The 17,431-nt window shown below is 45.8% G+C and overlaps 1 protein-coding gene across 11 annotated transcripts in view; it reads right to left on the bottom strand.

The window, feature by feature from the left end:
• REPS1 (RALBP1 associated Eps domain containing 1) overlaps window positions 1-15,696 on the bottom strand; it is a 97,261-nt gene extending 81,565 nt beyond the window's left edge. For 7 of the 11 annotated variants that reach the window (XM_051854279.2, XM_051854280.2, XM_070073510.1 and 4 more), the window contains exon 1: window positions 14,950-15,293. In XM_051854279.2, coding sequence (XP_051710239.1) covers window positions 14,950-15,102 — 153 coding nt within the window. In that variant the 5' untranslated portion in view covers window positions 15,103-15,293. Of the gene's footprint in view, window positions 1-10,381; window positions 10,432-14,949 lie in introns of those variants that run through there. The other 4 variants (XM_051854284.2, XM_051854278.2, XM_051854283.2 and 1 more) reach the window with 4 other exon arrangements.
• Between the last annotated feature and the right edge of the window lie 1,735 nt (window positions 15,697-17,431).

Below are 17,431 nucleotides of genomic sequence, written 5' to 3'. Positions count from 1 at the left end.
AATCCATGTTCATTCATCAGTGTACCAGGGATCTAATCATGAAAAAGACAGGCTCAGAGATCCCTCTAGATTCTCAGAACTCAGAAGAAAAGATTAGGCTTTCCAGAAGGGCAGAAACCACACCTCCTTCACTCATTTCTGCATGCCCAGTGCCCTAGGGACACAGTATGTAATTAAAAGTGCTTACTGAATTAATGAATGATGCAATTATAGGGTATCAAAGAGAAAAAACTATTGATTATACAGAGAATGGGAAATTAAAGAGTCATCCCTGAAGAAATGGTAGTGCAATGCTACAGGGTAACGAACCCTCAAGGAATCTGTCCACAAACCTTCAATAATCTACCAGTTCTTACACAACCTAAGAACGTACATCTTCTCATTAACAAAATAAGGAACAATACCTGGCAGGCTTACTCTAACGATTAAATAAAATCCTATTTTAAAAGAGAATCACAGGCCGGCGCCATGGCTCACTTGGCTAATCCTCCGCCTGCAGTGCCGGCACCCCGGGTTCTAGTCCCAGTTGTTCCTCTTCCAGTCCAGCTCTCTGCTGTAGCCCAGGAGGGCAGTGGAGGATGGCCCAAGTGCTTGGGTCCCTGCTCCAGCATGGGAGACCAGGAGGAAGTACCCGGCTCCTGGCTTCAGACTGGCGCAGCACCAGCCATAGCGACCATCAGGGGAGTGTACCAACAGAAGAAGACCTTTCTCTCTGTCTCTCTCTCACTGTCTATAACTGTCTCTCTGTCTCTCTCACTGTCTAACTCTGCCTGGCAAAAAAAAAAAAAAAAAAGGGAGGGAAGGAGGAAAGAGAACCACAGAGATGTAATGAGATGTTGATGTAGACTCTTGGTATCTCCAACACTCACCCTTTATCTAGATGCAACTGTAACATGTCCACGGATTTAAGGGGCACTTGCAAATACTTAAAACCTCAGACATGGGGCCGGTGCCGTGGTGCAGTAGGTTAATCCTCCGCCCGCAGCACTGACACCCCATATGGGCGCGGGTTCTAGTCCCGGTTGCTCCTCTTCCAATCCAGCTCTCTGCTGTGGCCTCGGAAAAGCAGTAGAAGATGGCCCAATTGCTTAGGTCCCTGCACCCATATAGGAGACCGGGTAGAAGCACCTGGCTCCTGGCTTCGGATCGGCACAACTCCAGCCATTGCAGCCATTTGGAGAATGAACCAACGGAAGGAAGACCTTTGTCTCTGTCTCTCCCTCTCACTGTCTGTAACTCTACCTCTCAAATTAAAAAAAAACAAAAACAAAAACAAAAAAAACGCAGACATTAAACGTGAAAATGTGCTTTGGGTCTCACATGTAAGGTGCCTGTTGGGTTTAACACCCAAGATTCAACTTTTGGAGGCTGGACTAATTTCAGGTAGAGACATTCTACTTCCACATTTACCATGCTTTCCTAAAAATTTTTCAGAAAAGTTCTGAAGTCTTGAGCAAGAATATGAACCTAAATATCTATACCAAAATATAATTTCCTGTTAACTCTGATATTTTAAATGTTGAGTTTGCATCTCTCATTTTTAGTGAATGGCTTCATTCAGGCACCACCACCAAGTCTGCAGAGCATCAACAGTCGCCCAGAGGCTACTCTCAAGCTTTCCGATGCCCACCCAGCCCTGCTGTCCAGATGGAACGACGTGGCAGAACACTCTCACATCCAAAAGTTCAGCTCCTTGTCATCCTCACAGAACAGCCCCTCGCCTTCACTTCTTTATTTCTCTGCAAAGGCTCAAAACCTTAGAACCATCCTTTAATTTGAGTCTTTTTGATGGTAGCCTTCACTACAGGAGAACTAATTCTCAAATTAAGTAAAAGGGCAAAACTAAAGGCATTTCTGACAGCATTAAGTTCATGCAAACAAACACGCGGTATAAAGCTAGGTTTGTAGAATGGGCAATTTTTCTATTGTTAAAGCCAAAATCCAACAAATTAGAGGTTTTTCTCATGAAGAGCAGAGCTTCAGTGAATGAAATTTAGAAGATCACCTTCCAAGAAGGCACTATGCTAGATGTTTACATGTTATTCCAGTTTGGTGTTATGAAAACTTCAGGACTGGTTACCCTCAGTCTACAAACCAAATGGAGTCTCAGGAGAGATTAAGTCACTCCCTTCGGGCGAGAAGCTAATAAGCACCAAACGGAGATTCCAATCTGGAACTGTCACATTCCAAAGTCTGTGCTATTTTGATTAAACTCAAGGTTTGCTGATGCAGAAAATTACAAGGTTATAATTAAATACTTTCCTGTGGAAAATAATGAAATGCAGGGCCGGCACTATGGCATAGTGGGTAAAGTCACTGCCTGCAACACCAGCATCCCACATGGATGCCAATTAGAGGCCCAGCTGCTCCACTTCTGATCCAACTCCCTGCTAATGTCCCGGGAAAAGCAGTGGAGGATAGCCCAAGTGCTTAGGCCCATGCTACCCACATGGGAGACCTGAAAGAAGCTTCTAGCTCCTGGCTTAAGCCTAGCCCAGCCCTGGCCATTGCAGCCATCTGGGGAATGAATCAGCAGATGGAAGCTCGCTCTCTCTCCTTCCAACTCATTCAGATTTAAAAAAAAAAAAAAAAAAAAAAAAAAAAAGGGAACCACGATAACCACTTTTTTTTTTGTAAAGATTTATTCATTTATTTGAAGGCAGAGTTATAAAGAGGCAGAGGCAGAGAGAGAGAGAGAGAGAGGTCTCCCATCCGCTGGTTTACTCCTCTGATGGCCACAATAGCTGGAGCTGTGCTGATCCAAAGCCAGGAGCCTCTTCCAGGTCTCCCACACAAGTACAGAGGCCCAAGGACTTGGGCCATCTTCTGCTGCTTTCCCAGGCCACAGCAGAGAGCTGGATCAGAAGTGGAACAGCCGGGATTAGAACTGGTGCCCATATGGCATGCCGGCACTGCAGGCAGTAGCTTTACCCTCTGAGCCACAGCACCGGCCCCACTAACCTCTTTTAAAAAAATGGGGGGGGGGGGGGGCGGCCGTGCTGTGGCATAGCGAGTAAAGCCGCTGCCTGCAGTGCCAGCATCCCATATGGGCGCCGGCTGGAGTCCTGGCTGCTCCACTTCTGATCCAGCTCTCTGCTATGGCCTGGGAAAGCAGCAGAAGATGACCGAAGTCCTTGGGCCCCTGCACCCATGTGAGAGGCCCAGAAGAAGCTCCTGGCTCCTGGCTCCTGGCTTTGGATTGGTTCAGCTCCAGCCATTGCAACCAAACGGGGAGTAAACCAGTGGATGGAGGACCTCTCTCTCTCTCTCTGCCTCTCCTTCTCTATGTAACTCTTTCAAATAAATAAATAAATCTCTAAAAAATTAATAATAATGAGGGGCTGGCACTGCGGCCCAGTAGGTTAATTCTCCGCCTGCAGTGCCAAGCATACCTTATGGGTGCCAGTTTGAGTCCTGGCTTCTTCTCTTGAGATTCAGCTCTCTGCTATGGCCTGGGAAAGCAGTGGAAGATGGCCCAAGCCCTTGGGACCCTGCAACCATGTGGGAGACCTGGAGGAAACTCCTGGCTTTGGATCGGCACAGCTCCAGCCGTTGCAGCCAACTGGGGAATGAACCAGCGGATGGAAGACCTCTCTCTCTCTCTGTAACTCTGACTTTCAAATAAATAAATAAATCTTTAAAAGATAAAGGGGAGGGGAGAGAGATATCTTCTATCCACTGGTTCACTCCCCAAACGGCCACAGTGCCAGCTCCTAGAAGTTTTATAGTTTTAGTTTTCAAGTCTATGCTATATTTTAAGGTAATTTTTGTGTAAGGTTTGAAGTACAAGGGTACTTCAAAACGTCCATGAAAAATACAATTAAAAAATTTGAAATCCATAATTTTTTCATACTACGCACTTCCCATGAACTTTCTGCATATATACATAGCTGAGACCAATTTGTAATATACAGACATCCAGTTGTTCAAGCACCATTTCTTAAAAAGACTATCCTTTCTCCATTGAACTGTTCTAGCACTTTTTTTTTTCTTTTGACAGGCAGAGTGGACAGTGACAGAGAGAGAGAGAGAGAGAGAAAGGTCTTCCTTTTTCCGTTGGTTCACTCCCCAATGGCCACTGCGGCTGGCGCACCGCGCTGTTCCGAAGGCAGGAGCCAGGTGTTTCTCCTGGTCTCCCATGGGGTGAAGGGCCCAAGGACCTGGGCCATCCTCCACTGCACTCCCGGGCCACAGCAGAGAGCTGGCCTGGAAGAGGAGCAACCGGGACAGGATCCGGCGCCCCAACCGGGACTAGAACCTGGGGTACTGGTGCCACAGGCGGAGGATTAGCCTAGTAAACCGCGGCACCGGCCTCTAACATTTTTTCAAAAACTAACTGACCACAGGGGCTGGCAGGTGGTGAAGTGGATGAGATGCTGCTTAGGATTCCCACATCCTATACTGAAGTGTCTGAATCATGTCTGCTTCTGATTCCAGCTTCCTACTAATGCACAGCCTGGGAGGCAGCAAGTGACATCTCAAGTGCGTGGGTCCCTGCCACCCACACTGGAGACTCAGAATCAGTTCTTGGGCCTGGCTTTGTGTTGGCCCAATCCCAGTTGTTACAGGCATTTGGGGGATTGAATAGTGGCTAGAAGATCTGTTTTTGTCTCTCTGCTTTTCAAATAAATAAAATTTAAAAAAAAATGAATTGACCATAAACATAAGGAGTTATTGCTGGATTCTCAATTCTATTCCACTGACTACTTGATTACTGTTAACATTAAAGTTAAGTTTTAAAATTCAGTAGAGCAAGTCTCCAATTGTGCTCTTTTTCAAAACTGTTTTGGCTATTCCAGGTCCTTTTCATTCCCTTATAAATTTGAAAATTTCTTAGAAAAGCCTACTGAGATTGTGACAGATTTTGTTAAGTCTACAGCTGAATTAGCAGAGAACTGCCTTTGTTTTTGTTTGTTTTTTTTTTTTTTTTTTTTTTTTTTTGGACAGGCAGAGTTAAACAGTGAGAGAGAGAGAGAGAGAGTTATAGACAGTGGGAGAGACAGAGAGAAAGGTCTTCCTTCCGTTGGTTCAGTCCCCTAATGGCCGCCACAGTCAGCGCTGTGCCAATCCAAAGCCAGGAGCCGAGTGCTTCCTCCCAATCTCCCATGCGGGTGCAGGGACCCAAGCACTTGGGCCATCCTCCACTGCCCTCCCAGTACAGCAGAGAGCTGGACTGGAAGAGGAGCAACCGGGACTAGCACCCGGCGCCCCAACTGGGCACTGCAGGCGAAAGATTAGCCAAGTGAGCCACGGCGCCAGCCAGAACTGCCATCTTAACAACATTCAATCTTCTATCTATGAACGTAGATCATCTCGCCATTCATTTAAATGTTACTTGATTTCACTGAGTAATGTTTTATAGTGTAAAAACTTTAGTGCTTCTTCTGTTAAATTTATTTTTAAGGATTTCAGATCTTTTCAATACTGTCATGAATGTATCTTTTTCTTACTATCACATTCAGATTTCCTGTCACTACTACACTGTTGATTTTGCCTCAGTTTGCAGGAAAAAAATAGACGTTATTATGCAGAACAACCTAACCCCTCCCAAACACACTAAATCTCCACACCTACTTGACTCTGTACCCATGCTCTTTTATCCCAGCTGTTAAACATTTAGGAAGCGATCCCTTTCCTATCAAAGGACTGTGCAGTCTGGATCCTGACCGTTGTTTGCTTATGCTTTACTGATCCTAACAACTAAAATTATGTTGTAGTATTCCTTATATTCAAAAAACAACATCCTCTATTCTCATACATTATCAGTTTCTACCCCATATATCTCCCCTTTCATAGGCAAACATCCTTAAAAATCTATCAATCTCCCTATCTCTAGCTCCTTGACTAATTATCCCTCAATTCACTGAAATCTAGTATCCATCTCTACCAACCCATAAAACAGCCTTATCTAAGCTACCAATGACCTTTAGACTACTAAATCCAGTGGCCACATTTCTGCCCACATCTTCTCAACTCACAAACTCAATACAGTCGACCATTCCCTCCCTGAACGCCTGCGTTAACTGTTACTCATGACATGGTGTGCATTCCCAATTTCCCTGCGACCCCCGTGGCTATCCTTCCCAGCCTCCTCCCAAGAAGCTTTCCGGCTTACTCACTTGGAAATGTTTGGAGTTCCTCAGGATTTCATTTCTAGTCAGTCCTCCTTTCTTTAATTTTCTTCATTGACTTCATTCATTGTCTCTACTTTAAATATCAAAATTTACTAACAATCTTCAAAGTGACATTTCTAAGACAAAAATCTTTGGGTTTCTCAGATTTATGAATCCTCTCTGGTGGAAGCCTACTTGACATACTCACAGGCTTCTGATATCTTAAGATGGACAAAAGGGAGCTCCTGAATTCACCAACACCATTCCATCAAAAACAACAACCCGTTCATCTCCCAACCATCCAACAGCAATTTCCAGCAACTTCCTTGGGTTCTTTCTTCTGTATGTTCCACATCCCTACCACCTAAAAGATTGCTTTCCAATCCCTACCACCTAAAAGATCTCAAACATGTCTACTCCTCTCTATTCTACTGCTACCTAGCTAACCTACGCCTATCTGCTTAGACTTCTGTGCACCCTCAGCCAATCAGCTTCCACTGGCTTCAGTATTCCCTTTGCTTACACAGTTGTCAGAGCAATCTTTAAAAATGTCATTCAGACACTGCTGCTCCCTCAACACAAACTTGTATTATTTTCCTGCAGAAATCCAGAATCCACCACTGTGTACAAGACCTCAAGGTATTCTATTTCTGCCACTCTCTCCTCAGGTTCATTAAAGTTTTTCACTTCCACAAACACATTTATCTCTTTACAGCTCCAGACCCTTCACTCAGATGTGCAACACCTCACTCTCCCTGTCCCACCTCCTGTCCATGCCATCTCTCAGAGGCTTTTCCTTCTACCACATAGGTCCCCACTGCTTCCTCACCCAATGGCTCTCCATTATCACACACCATCCTCTTCCTTTAAAATTAGCACAAGTTATAATCCATGAAGGCAGAGAAAACATCTGATCACTCACCACAATATATATGGGAATACTTCAAAAAGTCTGAGAAAAACAAGATCAATAGATGTTTATTTTGGTGCAAAACAAATTTGAAATTTATGCATAGCTTTTTGAAAACATGCATTTTCCATGAACTTTCTGAAGCTCCCTCTGTACCGTGAATATAAATAGTAGCCACAAAGAAGTACCTGTTGAAAGTATATTGAATTGATTTTAAAAGACACATGGGATATGTGTTTGCCCTAGCAGATAAACCCATATCTTGCATCAGAGTGCCAGGGCTCCACACCTGTCTCTGGCTCCTGAATTCAACTTCTTGCTAAATGTGCACCTTGGGAGGTAGCAGTGATGGCACAAGCAATTGGGTTCCAGCCACCCATATGAGAGATCGGAACTGAGTTCCTACTCTTGGCTTTGGGCAGTCCCAACCTTAGTCATGAGCATTTAGGGAAAAAACCAGTGGGTGAGAGCTCTCTCGTGTGCACTCAGTCTCTCAAATAATTTTTTTTTTAAATCTTAAAAAGGGGGTGGGGGGGCACGCTGTGGCATAGCTAGCAAGTAAAGCTGCCGCCTGTAGTACCAGCATCCCATATGAGTGCCAGTTCAAGTTCTGGCTATTCCACTTCTGATCCAGCTCCCTGCTAATGCACCAGGGAAAGCAGTGGGAGATGGCCCAAATGCTTGGCCCCTGAACCCGCATGGAGACTGGGAGGAAGCTCCTGGCTCCTGGCTTCAGATCAACTCAGCTCCAGCCATTGTAGCCATTTGGGGGAATGAACCAGCAGATGGAACATCTCTCTCTCTCTCTCTCTCTGCCTTTCAAATAAATAAATAAATCCTAAAAAAAAAAAAAAAAAAAAAAAAAAAAAAAAAAAAGATATACAAGTATGTTCAACATTTCAGAGGCTGGTATGCTCTTCTTTTTATTTATTTATTTGACAGGTAGAGTTATAGACAGTGAGAGAGAGACAGAGAGAAAGGTCTTCCTTTCATTGGTTCACCCTCCAAATGGCTGGAGCTACAATGATCCAAAGCCAGGAGCCAGGAGCTTCCTCCCAGTCTTCATGCGGGTTCAAGGGCCCAAGCACTTGGGCCATCCTCCACTACCTTCCCGCGCCTCAGCAGAGAGCTGGATTGGAAGCGGAGCAACCAGGACTAGAACTGGAGCCCATATAGGATGCCGGTGCCACAGGCGGAGGATTAACCAAATGAGCCACGGCACTGGCCTGGTATGCTCTTCTTAAGAATTTTCTCAATGTAGAGTTCCATGGGATGAGCTTAATTAGACTGAAGAAGGCTGGCAACTTCAGACTGTATGCACAATTTTGTTTCTAAGTAAATGTCCAGTGTGTGCACCAGAATCTCAAAAAATCAGCAACCCAAGAGATAAATTCTGCTTTCATTATTTAACAAGATAAACTTAGAGGTCAACATAGGGCCAACTGCTAAAACACAATGGGAAAAGACATATTGTTTTTATTTTTGAAAAGCCTAAGTCCTTTCATTTATCAAACTTAAGTTGGCATATGGTTTAATGTCCATCAGACAAATCTCTTAATGAGACACAAAAGGGAGAAAAAAGAAATAAAGATACTTCTATTATAGGAAAGGCTACAGAAAATGCAACATAAATAAAGGGAAACTAAAGAGAGTCAAGTCTGATTATACACTTCAAGTCCTTACCAACCAGATACCTTGAAGACCAGGAACCATGGGCTGACCACCCTTTCATCAGTTTCTGCTTGTATATGCTGACACTTCAGCATCACAGGCCAAGATTCTCTTTAAATCCCTCAAGGATCCAAACAGTGCAGCAACTAATCACAAGCCAGTATGCTACTTTCTTAGGGGTGTGGTTGGAAAGAGTAGCTAACTCTACATAATGATACTCTCATTTGAGCCCAAATTATGAAAATCCATCCTGATCACTTCAACTGTGGCAAAGACATCAAGTGATCTGCTCAAGGTGACAGAACCAGCTCAAGCCAGGGTTGCACCTTGCTGCCTATGTCAGATGCTCCTTACACCAGCTTCTCATGTTTTTAACAGCTCCTTCAGAATTTCACTGTGAGCTAATGCTAAAGGAAGAAAGGGAAGGAAGGAAGGACTAAAACTAGCACAATATGAAATTGGAGGGAAAAGAAAATTTAAAAATATATGACACCACACAATGACTTCTTTCACAAACAGTAATGCTGCTATGTTTTCAACCATGTGTAGAAAAGTGTCGATTAAGGCAAGATTATTTCTATAGTTTCTTCTGTTTCACTGAATCAAAAATTATAAATGAAAAACACATTTTTATTTTTATTATGTTTATAATTTTGATGCATAAATAAAGCTCTGCTTCCCACTTTTAAACCTATTACCAAGGAACAAATCTTGTAATTGAACAAGTTTCAACAGAAAGACACAACGGACTATTTCATTGTTGCTTTTCCCCCATTAAATTTATGTGTATTACTCAAACATTATACTAAGATATTGCTCAACACAAATGATCTAAAGATTTTTCAACTTCATTAACGGTGCATTGCTTACAAACTTCAATAAAGAACAGTTAGTACTAGGACCTTTATCAAGCTATTATGCATTCCAATTCTGTAGGAAGTTTTAAAATATTTAAAAGTTTTAAAATATTTAAAAATATTTCCCAAAATACAGGTAAGGAAACATACTGTTAAGGAAACATACTGATTAGTATGGTAAATCATATAACTTGCCCAACTTTTAAAAAACAAATTGCTAACCGAAAAGTTTATTTTTAAGCCATGACATTGAATATTTTCTTGCTCAGCAGATGGTAAAAGCCCTCACGATTAAATCCCATGAGATCAGATTTTCCTTCCCCTATTGCTGATCTATTTGGCATGGAGCATAATTTTACAAAGTGTTAATTAACTCCTTAGCTTTGTCTACTAACACACTGCCTTCAAACCCAAACCCTTAAACCCAGGATACTTTTCACTCTGCTTCCAAAGCAAGTATAGTAAACATACCCTAAGATGTTTAACAGTTGTAGTAAGCTGTGTCTGTGCCCAGGACACCAACTACAGAAATCTCTCTCTACAAGTGGCTGGGTTTCAGACCTCATCATATATTAAACTATTTGCAATGAAAAGGAGAAAGTCCACATACAGCTCACAATCAAATTATCCAAAATCTCCCTCTTCATTACGAATGATGGGCAAACTAAAATCTGTCTGAATTTTCTCCTTAACCTTGCCCCTCAGCCACATAAACAGTAGAGAAAGGGCTGGGATGAGATTAGGAATGTAAGCGAGACACTCGCTAATTAAACGCAAGTTATTTAACTTCACTATGAAGTTCCTAGTTAATACACAAGAATAATACTCACTTTAAAGGGCGGTTGCAAGGATCAAATGAGCTCTTGCATGAAAATGATTTGCCTGGTAAATGGAACATAATAGGCACTCAATAAATGCCAGCTTCTTCCTCCTTCAGTTCCTGGCCCTCTGTTCTTTGTTCTCTACACTCATTCCCCTAGATGACTCAGCTCTCTCATGACTTTTATTAACAAATGCTGAAAACTACTCCATCAATCAAGGCCCTGATGTGTATGTGCATGCCCACTGACCATTCCCTGCACCAAGACACTTAACTAAGGAAGAGAGGAAAAGACCCCAAATGCCAGAACTTCACAGCATCATGTTTCCGGTTGCCTCCCGGAGATTTGTACTGCCATCTCAAAATGTCTGAAACTGAACTCATCATTATCTCCTTAAAACATCAGGCCCTCGGGATGGCATTGTGGCCTAGCAGGTAAAGCTGCTGCTCATGTGCTGGTGCTGGTTCAAGTCCTGGCTGCTTCACTTACAATCCAGATCCCTGCTGATGGCCTGAGAAATGGCCTAAGTGCTTGGGCCCCTGCCACCCACATGGGAGACCCAGAGGAAGCTCCTGGCTTTGGCCTGGCCCAGCTCTGGCAGTCACAGTCTTCTGGGGGAGTCAACTAGCAGATGGAAGATCTCTCTGCGGCTTTGCTTTTCTAATAAATAAATCTTAAAAAGAAAAAAAAATCAGACTCCCTTCCTGCCCCATTTCTAACTGTGAGCACAGTCCAACAGAGAACAGCCCTTGCCCCATTCGTCTCCCACCTAAATAATGCCAAGTGACCCAGGGCCTATCAAGGTTACCTTCCTAATCTGTGCTTTGTCTCCACCCTTGTTTTCTATCCCACTGCTTCTACCAGAGTGCAGGTGAGCCCGACCGACAGGTGAGGCCAGTCAATTCTTGTTGGGGGGCTGTAATGTGCACTACATGATGTTTAGCAGCACCCATTAGATGCCAGTAGAACTGCTCCCTCCCTCTCTCTCTAAGACAACCCCAGATGTCTTTAGATACTGCCAAATGTCCCCTAGGGGGCAAAATCACCCTCCCCATTGTTCTCCTCACCCACATGCTTAAATACCATTGGCCCAGGTCCTCACTTCATATCTGCAGCTTCTCTGCTCTAACTCCTATGGCACTGACATAGCCTCCTGAAGCACTGCTTTTATGAGTAAAGGCTCTTAAATCTACTCCTCCCTTTGCCTTCACAATTAGTTCAAAGCCTTCCACCAAGCCTGGATAATCTGCCTTCAACTAAGCATTACTCCATAAGCACTTCCAACAGTGGCTATCCAGTGGTCTTTTCAGTAACACACACAGCCCCCTTTCTATTCTACTGCAAGAGCTCCCTTCCCTAGCCTCTAATTTCCAACACTCAAAGTCAAAGAAGTTCAGTGCATTTCCATTGCCTACTGAAATGTGAAATCTTCTATTTATTCTTCAGTCTTTCATAAGCTGGTGGCTTTCTGTTTTGTTATCCCCCAAACATACTACAACTTTAGCAAAACCTATCAAAACCAGTGCTTGAAAAGGTTCCTACCCCTTTCCACCTTCAGTCCTCTTTTTTTTCCCTCCCCCTTCCACTCTCTCCCTCCACCCCAATTTAAAGTCCATCTGAATAAATCAAGGCTCTCCTGATCACATCTCCCTTCCCTGAATATTCACATTCTATTCTAGGTCACACAGGAGTCACTCTGTAACTTGCAAGACCCTCCAGTGCTTCTTAGTCCTCTTCTGACACCCTGCAATGCCTACCCTAAGTAAAGAACAGCACTGAACCAATGTGAGTTGCCCCAAATGCTTCCTACTTAGCAATCAATGGAGGACTGTGTTTTCAGACCATCCCAAACTCCCTTAAGGGAATGAAGCCCAAATTCCCCTTCTGTCTCACATTTCCATGCCCTAGGCCAATTTTTAAGTGAGTTGCCTTGGAGATATCCAGATCACTATTTAGTGCAGGTTGTGTATCCCTTTTCAGAAATGCTTGGGACCAGCGGTGTTTTGCATTTCAGAGTTTTTTTTTCCAGATTTTGGGTATTTGCATATACAGAATATCTTGGGGATAGGACTCAAATCTAAACACAAAATTCATTTATGTTAAACATATCCATTATACATATAGCTCGAAGGTAATTTTACAAAATACTTTTAATAATTTTATGCTTCATGGTGTGGAATTTTCCACTTGTGGCTTCACATTGACACTTAAAAGTTTCAGATTTCAGAACATTTTTTATTTCAGATTTTTTGGGATAGAACTACTCAACCCAGGGGCCAGCACTGTGGCAGAGCAGCCTCAGCCAGTGGCAACCTATCGTAGGTGCCAGTTTGTGTCCTGGCTGCTCCACTTCTGATCCAGCTCCCTGCTAACGGCCTGGGAAAAGCAGCAGAAGGTGAAGTTCCTGGCTCCTGGCTTCTTTCCGGCCCAGCCGGGGGCGTTGCAGCCATCTGGGAGTGAAACAGCAGATGGAAGACCTTTCTCTCTTTCTGTCTCTGCCTTTCAAATAAATAAAAACCTTAAAAAGAGAAAGAGAGACTCAACCTGCTTACATTACTGTAAGAATCCTGCTTCACAGAGTTCTGCCGGCTTCAAATCTGTAACTGAATCCTGAATATTTAAGCTCTGTTTTTAAGTAAAAAGGCAAGAGAACTTTATCTTTGAATATTACCAAAACTGAGTAAACATAAACATGAAATTGAGTAAAACATAAAAATAATTTCGGCTGGATGAAATACACTTCAAGTAATGATTAATTAATGCTAATCTGTTTGTCCTAAATAATACATTTAATGTCCTAATGTCTTCATGCACCAACAAAAGATGAAAAGTCGGTTTATTTCAACTGTCTTTCACCCCCAAGACAAAAACCAAAACAAAAAACTCTGAAATGCAAAACACTGCTGGTCCCAAGCATTTCTGAACAGGGATGGGCAGCTTCTCCCTAATTTTAGTTCCTGACTCGGATGTCTGTTTTGTTACCCTTACTGAGAGACCCGCATCATTACGGAGTGTGTTCTGTCTGACCAGATCTCTTTCTGTAAGTCCTACTCCAAAGGCCTGTGAAGAGGACAGCAGTCCACACTACCATCGCCACTCTGTAGCAGTCGTCAGCAAACTGTTTTGTGTGTCTCTGAGCTAAGCATGGTTTCTGCGTGTTTAAAGGGCTGTGAAAACAAAGACTAGGCAACAGAGGCTGTGGGCCAGCAGAGCCTAACATATTTACTACTTGTCGCTCATCGACATCAGTTATTTGGGACTCCTAGTTGTCCTTCACTGGTATGGAAGACACCCAACTTTTCTGCCCAAGGTTTCCAGGAAAAAAAAAAAAAAAAAAAACTCAAACAAGATTATGCCAAGAGACAGAACTCAAATCAACTTGACCATAGCTTTTATGCACAGGTGACTTCTAAAACACAGCCCATCTGTAGACATTTTCATATGCACAGGATTTTTATTAGATGGCACTTGACTTTCATTCTACAGAAGAAATACTTAAGGCTTCAAGAAGGAAGCGTGCAGGAGCCGAAGTCCCACTGCCAGTTAACAGCGGAGTGGGGTCCACTTCCCAGGCCTCACATCACACCTATGCATCTGGCTTTAAGTCCTGGGGATCTGGATAACTGGCTGGCATCAACAGAAAGAGGAAAAGCTTAAAATATGTTCCTGAAATGTTGGTCACCAGCAGCTATGAACCATTAAACACAGAAACATCACTGTGCACCGCTTACACTAGATGAGAACTCTAAGGAGGCCTCCTGTTTCACAGATAATGACAAAAAGACGGCTTGAAACTTACTCCGCTTGCTCCTCCAAGGCTACAGATTGGGGCAAATCCGCAAGTTTGATTTCCAGCTGCCCGATCCTTATCTCCCAACCCATATCCACAAGTCCCCTCAAATGTTACCGAACGCCCGTCGAAAAACACTGTCCAGTTTACATCAGTCACGCCTGCTATAAATACAAATTATCTCATACCTACTTGCCAACTATTAGCTGGAAGTTCAAATTTCTTAATCTCCCTAAGAATTTACTTTCCTCTCCATCAAAAGAAAGAAGAAAAGAATAGAAAAGAAAACCGTGCTTCTTCGATTCTTAAATCCATAAAACTCACTCTATCGCGTCTTCTCGGTGAATTCAAAATTAAAACATTCTGCCTATGCGGGTAACTTTAATAGTCTGCAGGACCCGAAGGGCTATGCACACACCAGGATCTAGGCTTCAGCCCATTAACCACCCAAGAACATTCACCTGAAGTTGCTCTCCCAGCGTTGAAAAACACAGATCCTCAGGGGTGGCCGAGGGGACAAGGTTCTCGGGTTCTGCACGCCCCCGCCCCCACCCCACCGCAGGAGTTTCGTCCTCTAAAGGCGACCCCTTCCCCCCCACCCCGCCCCACCGCGACGCGAGTGCCGGCCGCCCCGGCACCTGCGGCCCCTGCGCGCAGTCGGGGAGCCCGGGGGAACCTGCCCACCGCCGGCCCTTCTGGAAACGGCGTCCACTCACACCCCCGGAGCCGGCGGCGGGAGGCCCGAGCCGCGGGCAGGCGGCCCCTCGGCCCCGGGACGCAGCGTTACCTGGAGGACCACGTCGTTGGGCAGCTGCGCGGCCCGGAACAGCTCCAGCACCCGCCCGTTGACCACCACCTTCTTGGTGCTCTCAATGTCGCAGTAGGAGAAGAGATCCGAATAGTATTTCTGCTCCGCATCGCTCAACGTTAAGCCTTCCATCTTCGCCTCCGGCTCGCGGCCGCCCCGCCCCGCATGCAACACCCGGGGCCCAGCCCCACGACCCCGGGGCAGCGCGGGGCTGCGCGCGGCCCGGCCTCCTCCTAGTCCCCCGAAGCCGCCGGGAGCCCCAACCCCGGCCTCAACGCGCGCCCGGGTGCGCCCGTGCCGCAGGGCCCGGAGGTCGCGAGGAGGGGGCCCGGCTGGGCTCGGCGCGCCGCCGCCTGCGAGGCCCCGCGCAGTCCCGGGCTCGGCGCAGCGCGCCGCACGGCTGAGGGGAGGGCGCGCGGGGAAGGAGGCGGCGGCTGCGGCGGCGCGAGGCACGGGCAGACTCCGCCACCGCCCCCGCCGCGGGTTCGAGTCTCCGCGGCTCCCCGCCGCTTCCCCCTCCCACTAGGCTTCCCGCCTCGGCTTCCCCTTCCGTCCACGCCCCCGGAGCGGTAGCACTTCCCGGAAAGTTGTGGGGCTGCGGGTCTAAAGTTTCGGGGGCTAGGGGCTGAGCGTGGCCGCCGCTCCGCCTCCCTCCGCCGCCATTTACTGCGCCCCGGCCCGGCCTCGACGCGCCCGCACCAACACTGACAGCGGCGGCCGCGCTCCAGACCCGGATGTGAGGCCGGGAGGAGAGAGCGCGAGAGGGAGAGAGAAACACCCACCGGGCGGCTCGGCCGCTCCCGGGAGAGGAGGCCGCAGCGCCCCCTGGTGGCAGGCGCCGGGCGCGGGGTGGCCGGCCGCCGCCGGGTGCTGGCCGCAGGAGACCCCGCGAAGAGGACCCGGGGAAGAGCCGGCGGCTCCTGAGGACCAGGGCAACTGGGGTAGGGGTGACGGTGTTTTAGGTTTGGAAGCTTCTGGTCTTAAACGTTTAATGCCTATTCGACTGAGGGGGAACATTGTGGAGGCTATTATTTTGGTATCAGTTTGCACCTTCTGTGTCTTGGGTTACTGAAGGTAAATGTGTGGTACTTCCCTCTGTCCTGAAGGGCGGTGAACGTCCACACTCCGGCTCCCATGCGGTGCTTACCTGTGAAATCAAACTGGACGGAACGCAGGGGGACCCGGCACAGGTTTCCCCCTTGTGCAAGGTCATCCCTGCGCTGGCTACTTCGCCCTGTAAGTACGCGCCGTCCACTCTGGTAAGCCCGTGTGGGCCCAGGCCCACCGCGGGGGCCCGGCCACCCCCAGGCTCCTCTTGGGAGCCGGCCTGCGCCTATCTGGGAGAGGATTCAGAAAGCTGTCCACAGAGACCATCTTAACAAGGTGTGTGCGAGGGTAGTTCCAAAGGGTTGCAAGGACATGGATTAGAAGCGAAGTATATCTCCTTGCAAAAAAAAAAAATATATATATATATATATATTTGAAATCTATGCATGGTTGGAACATATCCCCTCATAGTTAGCAAATATAGAAAAGTTCAAAGACAGTAGCTAAGGTAGAATATTTGGAAGAGCCGACTGTCCAAAGATTCTTGGTAATGCTTTGTCAAGCAAAGCCTGCCCTGCCTCCTTGGGAGACAAAATCTTCATGCCATGTATAGTCACTCTGGATGCTAGTTAGTGTAAATATTTATTCATTTTACTCCAGGCCTTAATAAAATGCAAATAGATATGCAGTTGTAGACATTATGTTATCTTTCTTTTTAAAGAAAAGGTAAAGGATTGTGGACTTGTAAGATGTTTTCTCACTTGATTAGTAATGTTTTACAGAGATAATGGCCCATTAAAGCTCAAGTCTCCCTATCGCTAAGACTTTGCCATTGCCTAGCAAATCTCACATGTCCTTACAAGGCACCTGCCAGAAGTGATCATTGCCAGACCGGCTGCCCAGAGATGGAAATGGGAGGAGGGCAGCAGGGGAGGCATGGACTCATCTCATGCTTCTGCCTCTTTTTCTGTGACCCTGTATGGGCCTCGCGGCTCTCTCCTGCCACGTGAAATACTCTTCCCACACACCTGTGCATGGTGTAGGCGCTCACGCTGTTCAGGTTAGGACCCCGTATGTCACCACTAAAGAGGCCTTTCCTTAACCACTGATCTAGAATAGTCCCGGCATGTTCTATCCACTTATCAGGATTGTTTTTTCTAACACTTTTCACTAATTGACATTATCCGTTTACATTTTTAATAGCTAATGATTCCTGAGTTCCTACTACATTTCAGGCACTGTTCCCAAATGTTACACTAATTACCACATTCATCACAACCGATGAGTAGATGAGTATTTTTTTGCTGGGGGGTGGGAGATGTAGATTAGGAAACGGAGGCAAAAATGGGGTAAATAATTTGTAATTCATGTTGTTAAATATCTGAATCTGAGATTCAAAACTCAGGCTGTCTCA

The sequence above is a fragment of the Oryctolagus cuniculus genome, chromosome 5 (genome assembly GCF_964237555.1).
Source record: "Oryctolagus cuniculus chromosome 5, mOryCun1.1, whole genome shotgun sequence".
Lineage (NCBI taxonomy): Eukaryota > Metazoa > Chordata > Mammalia > Lagomorpha > Leporidae > Oryctolagus > Oryctolagus cuniculus.
Note: the sequence above shows the minus strand (reverse complement) of the source record. Positions and strands in the feature narration are given on the sequence as shown.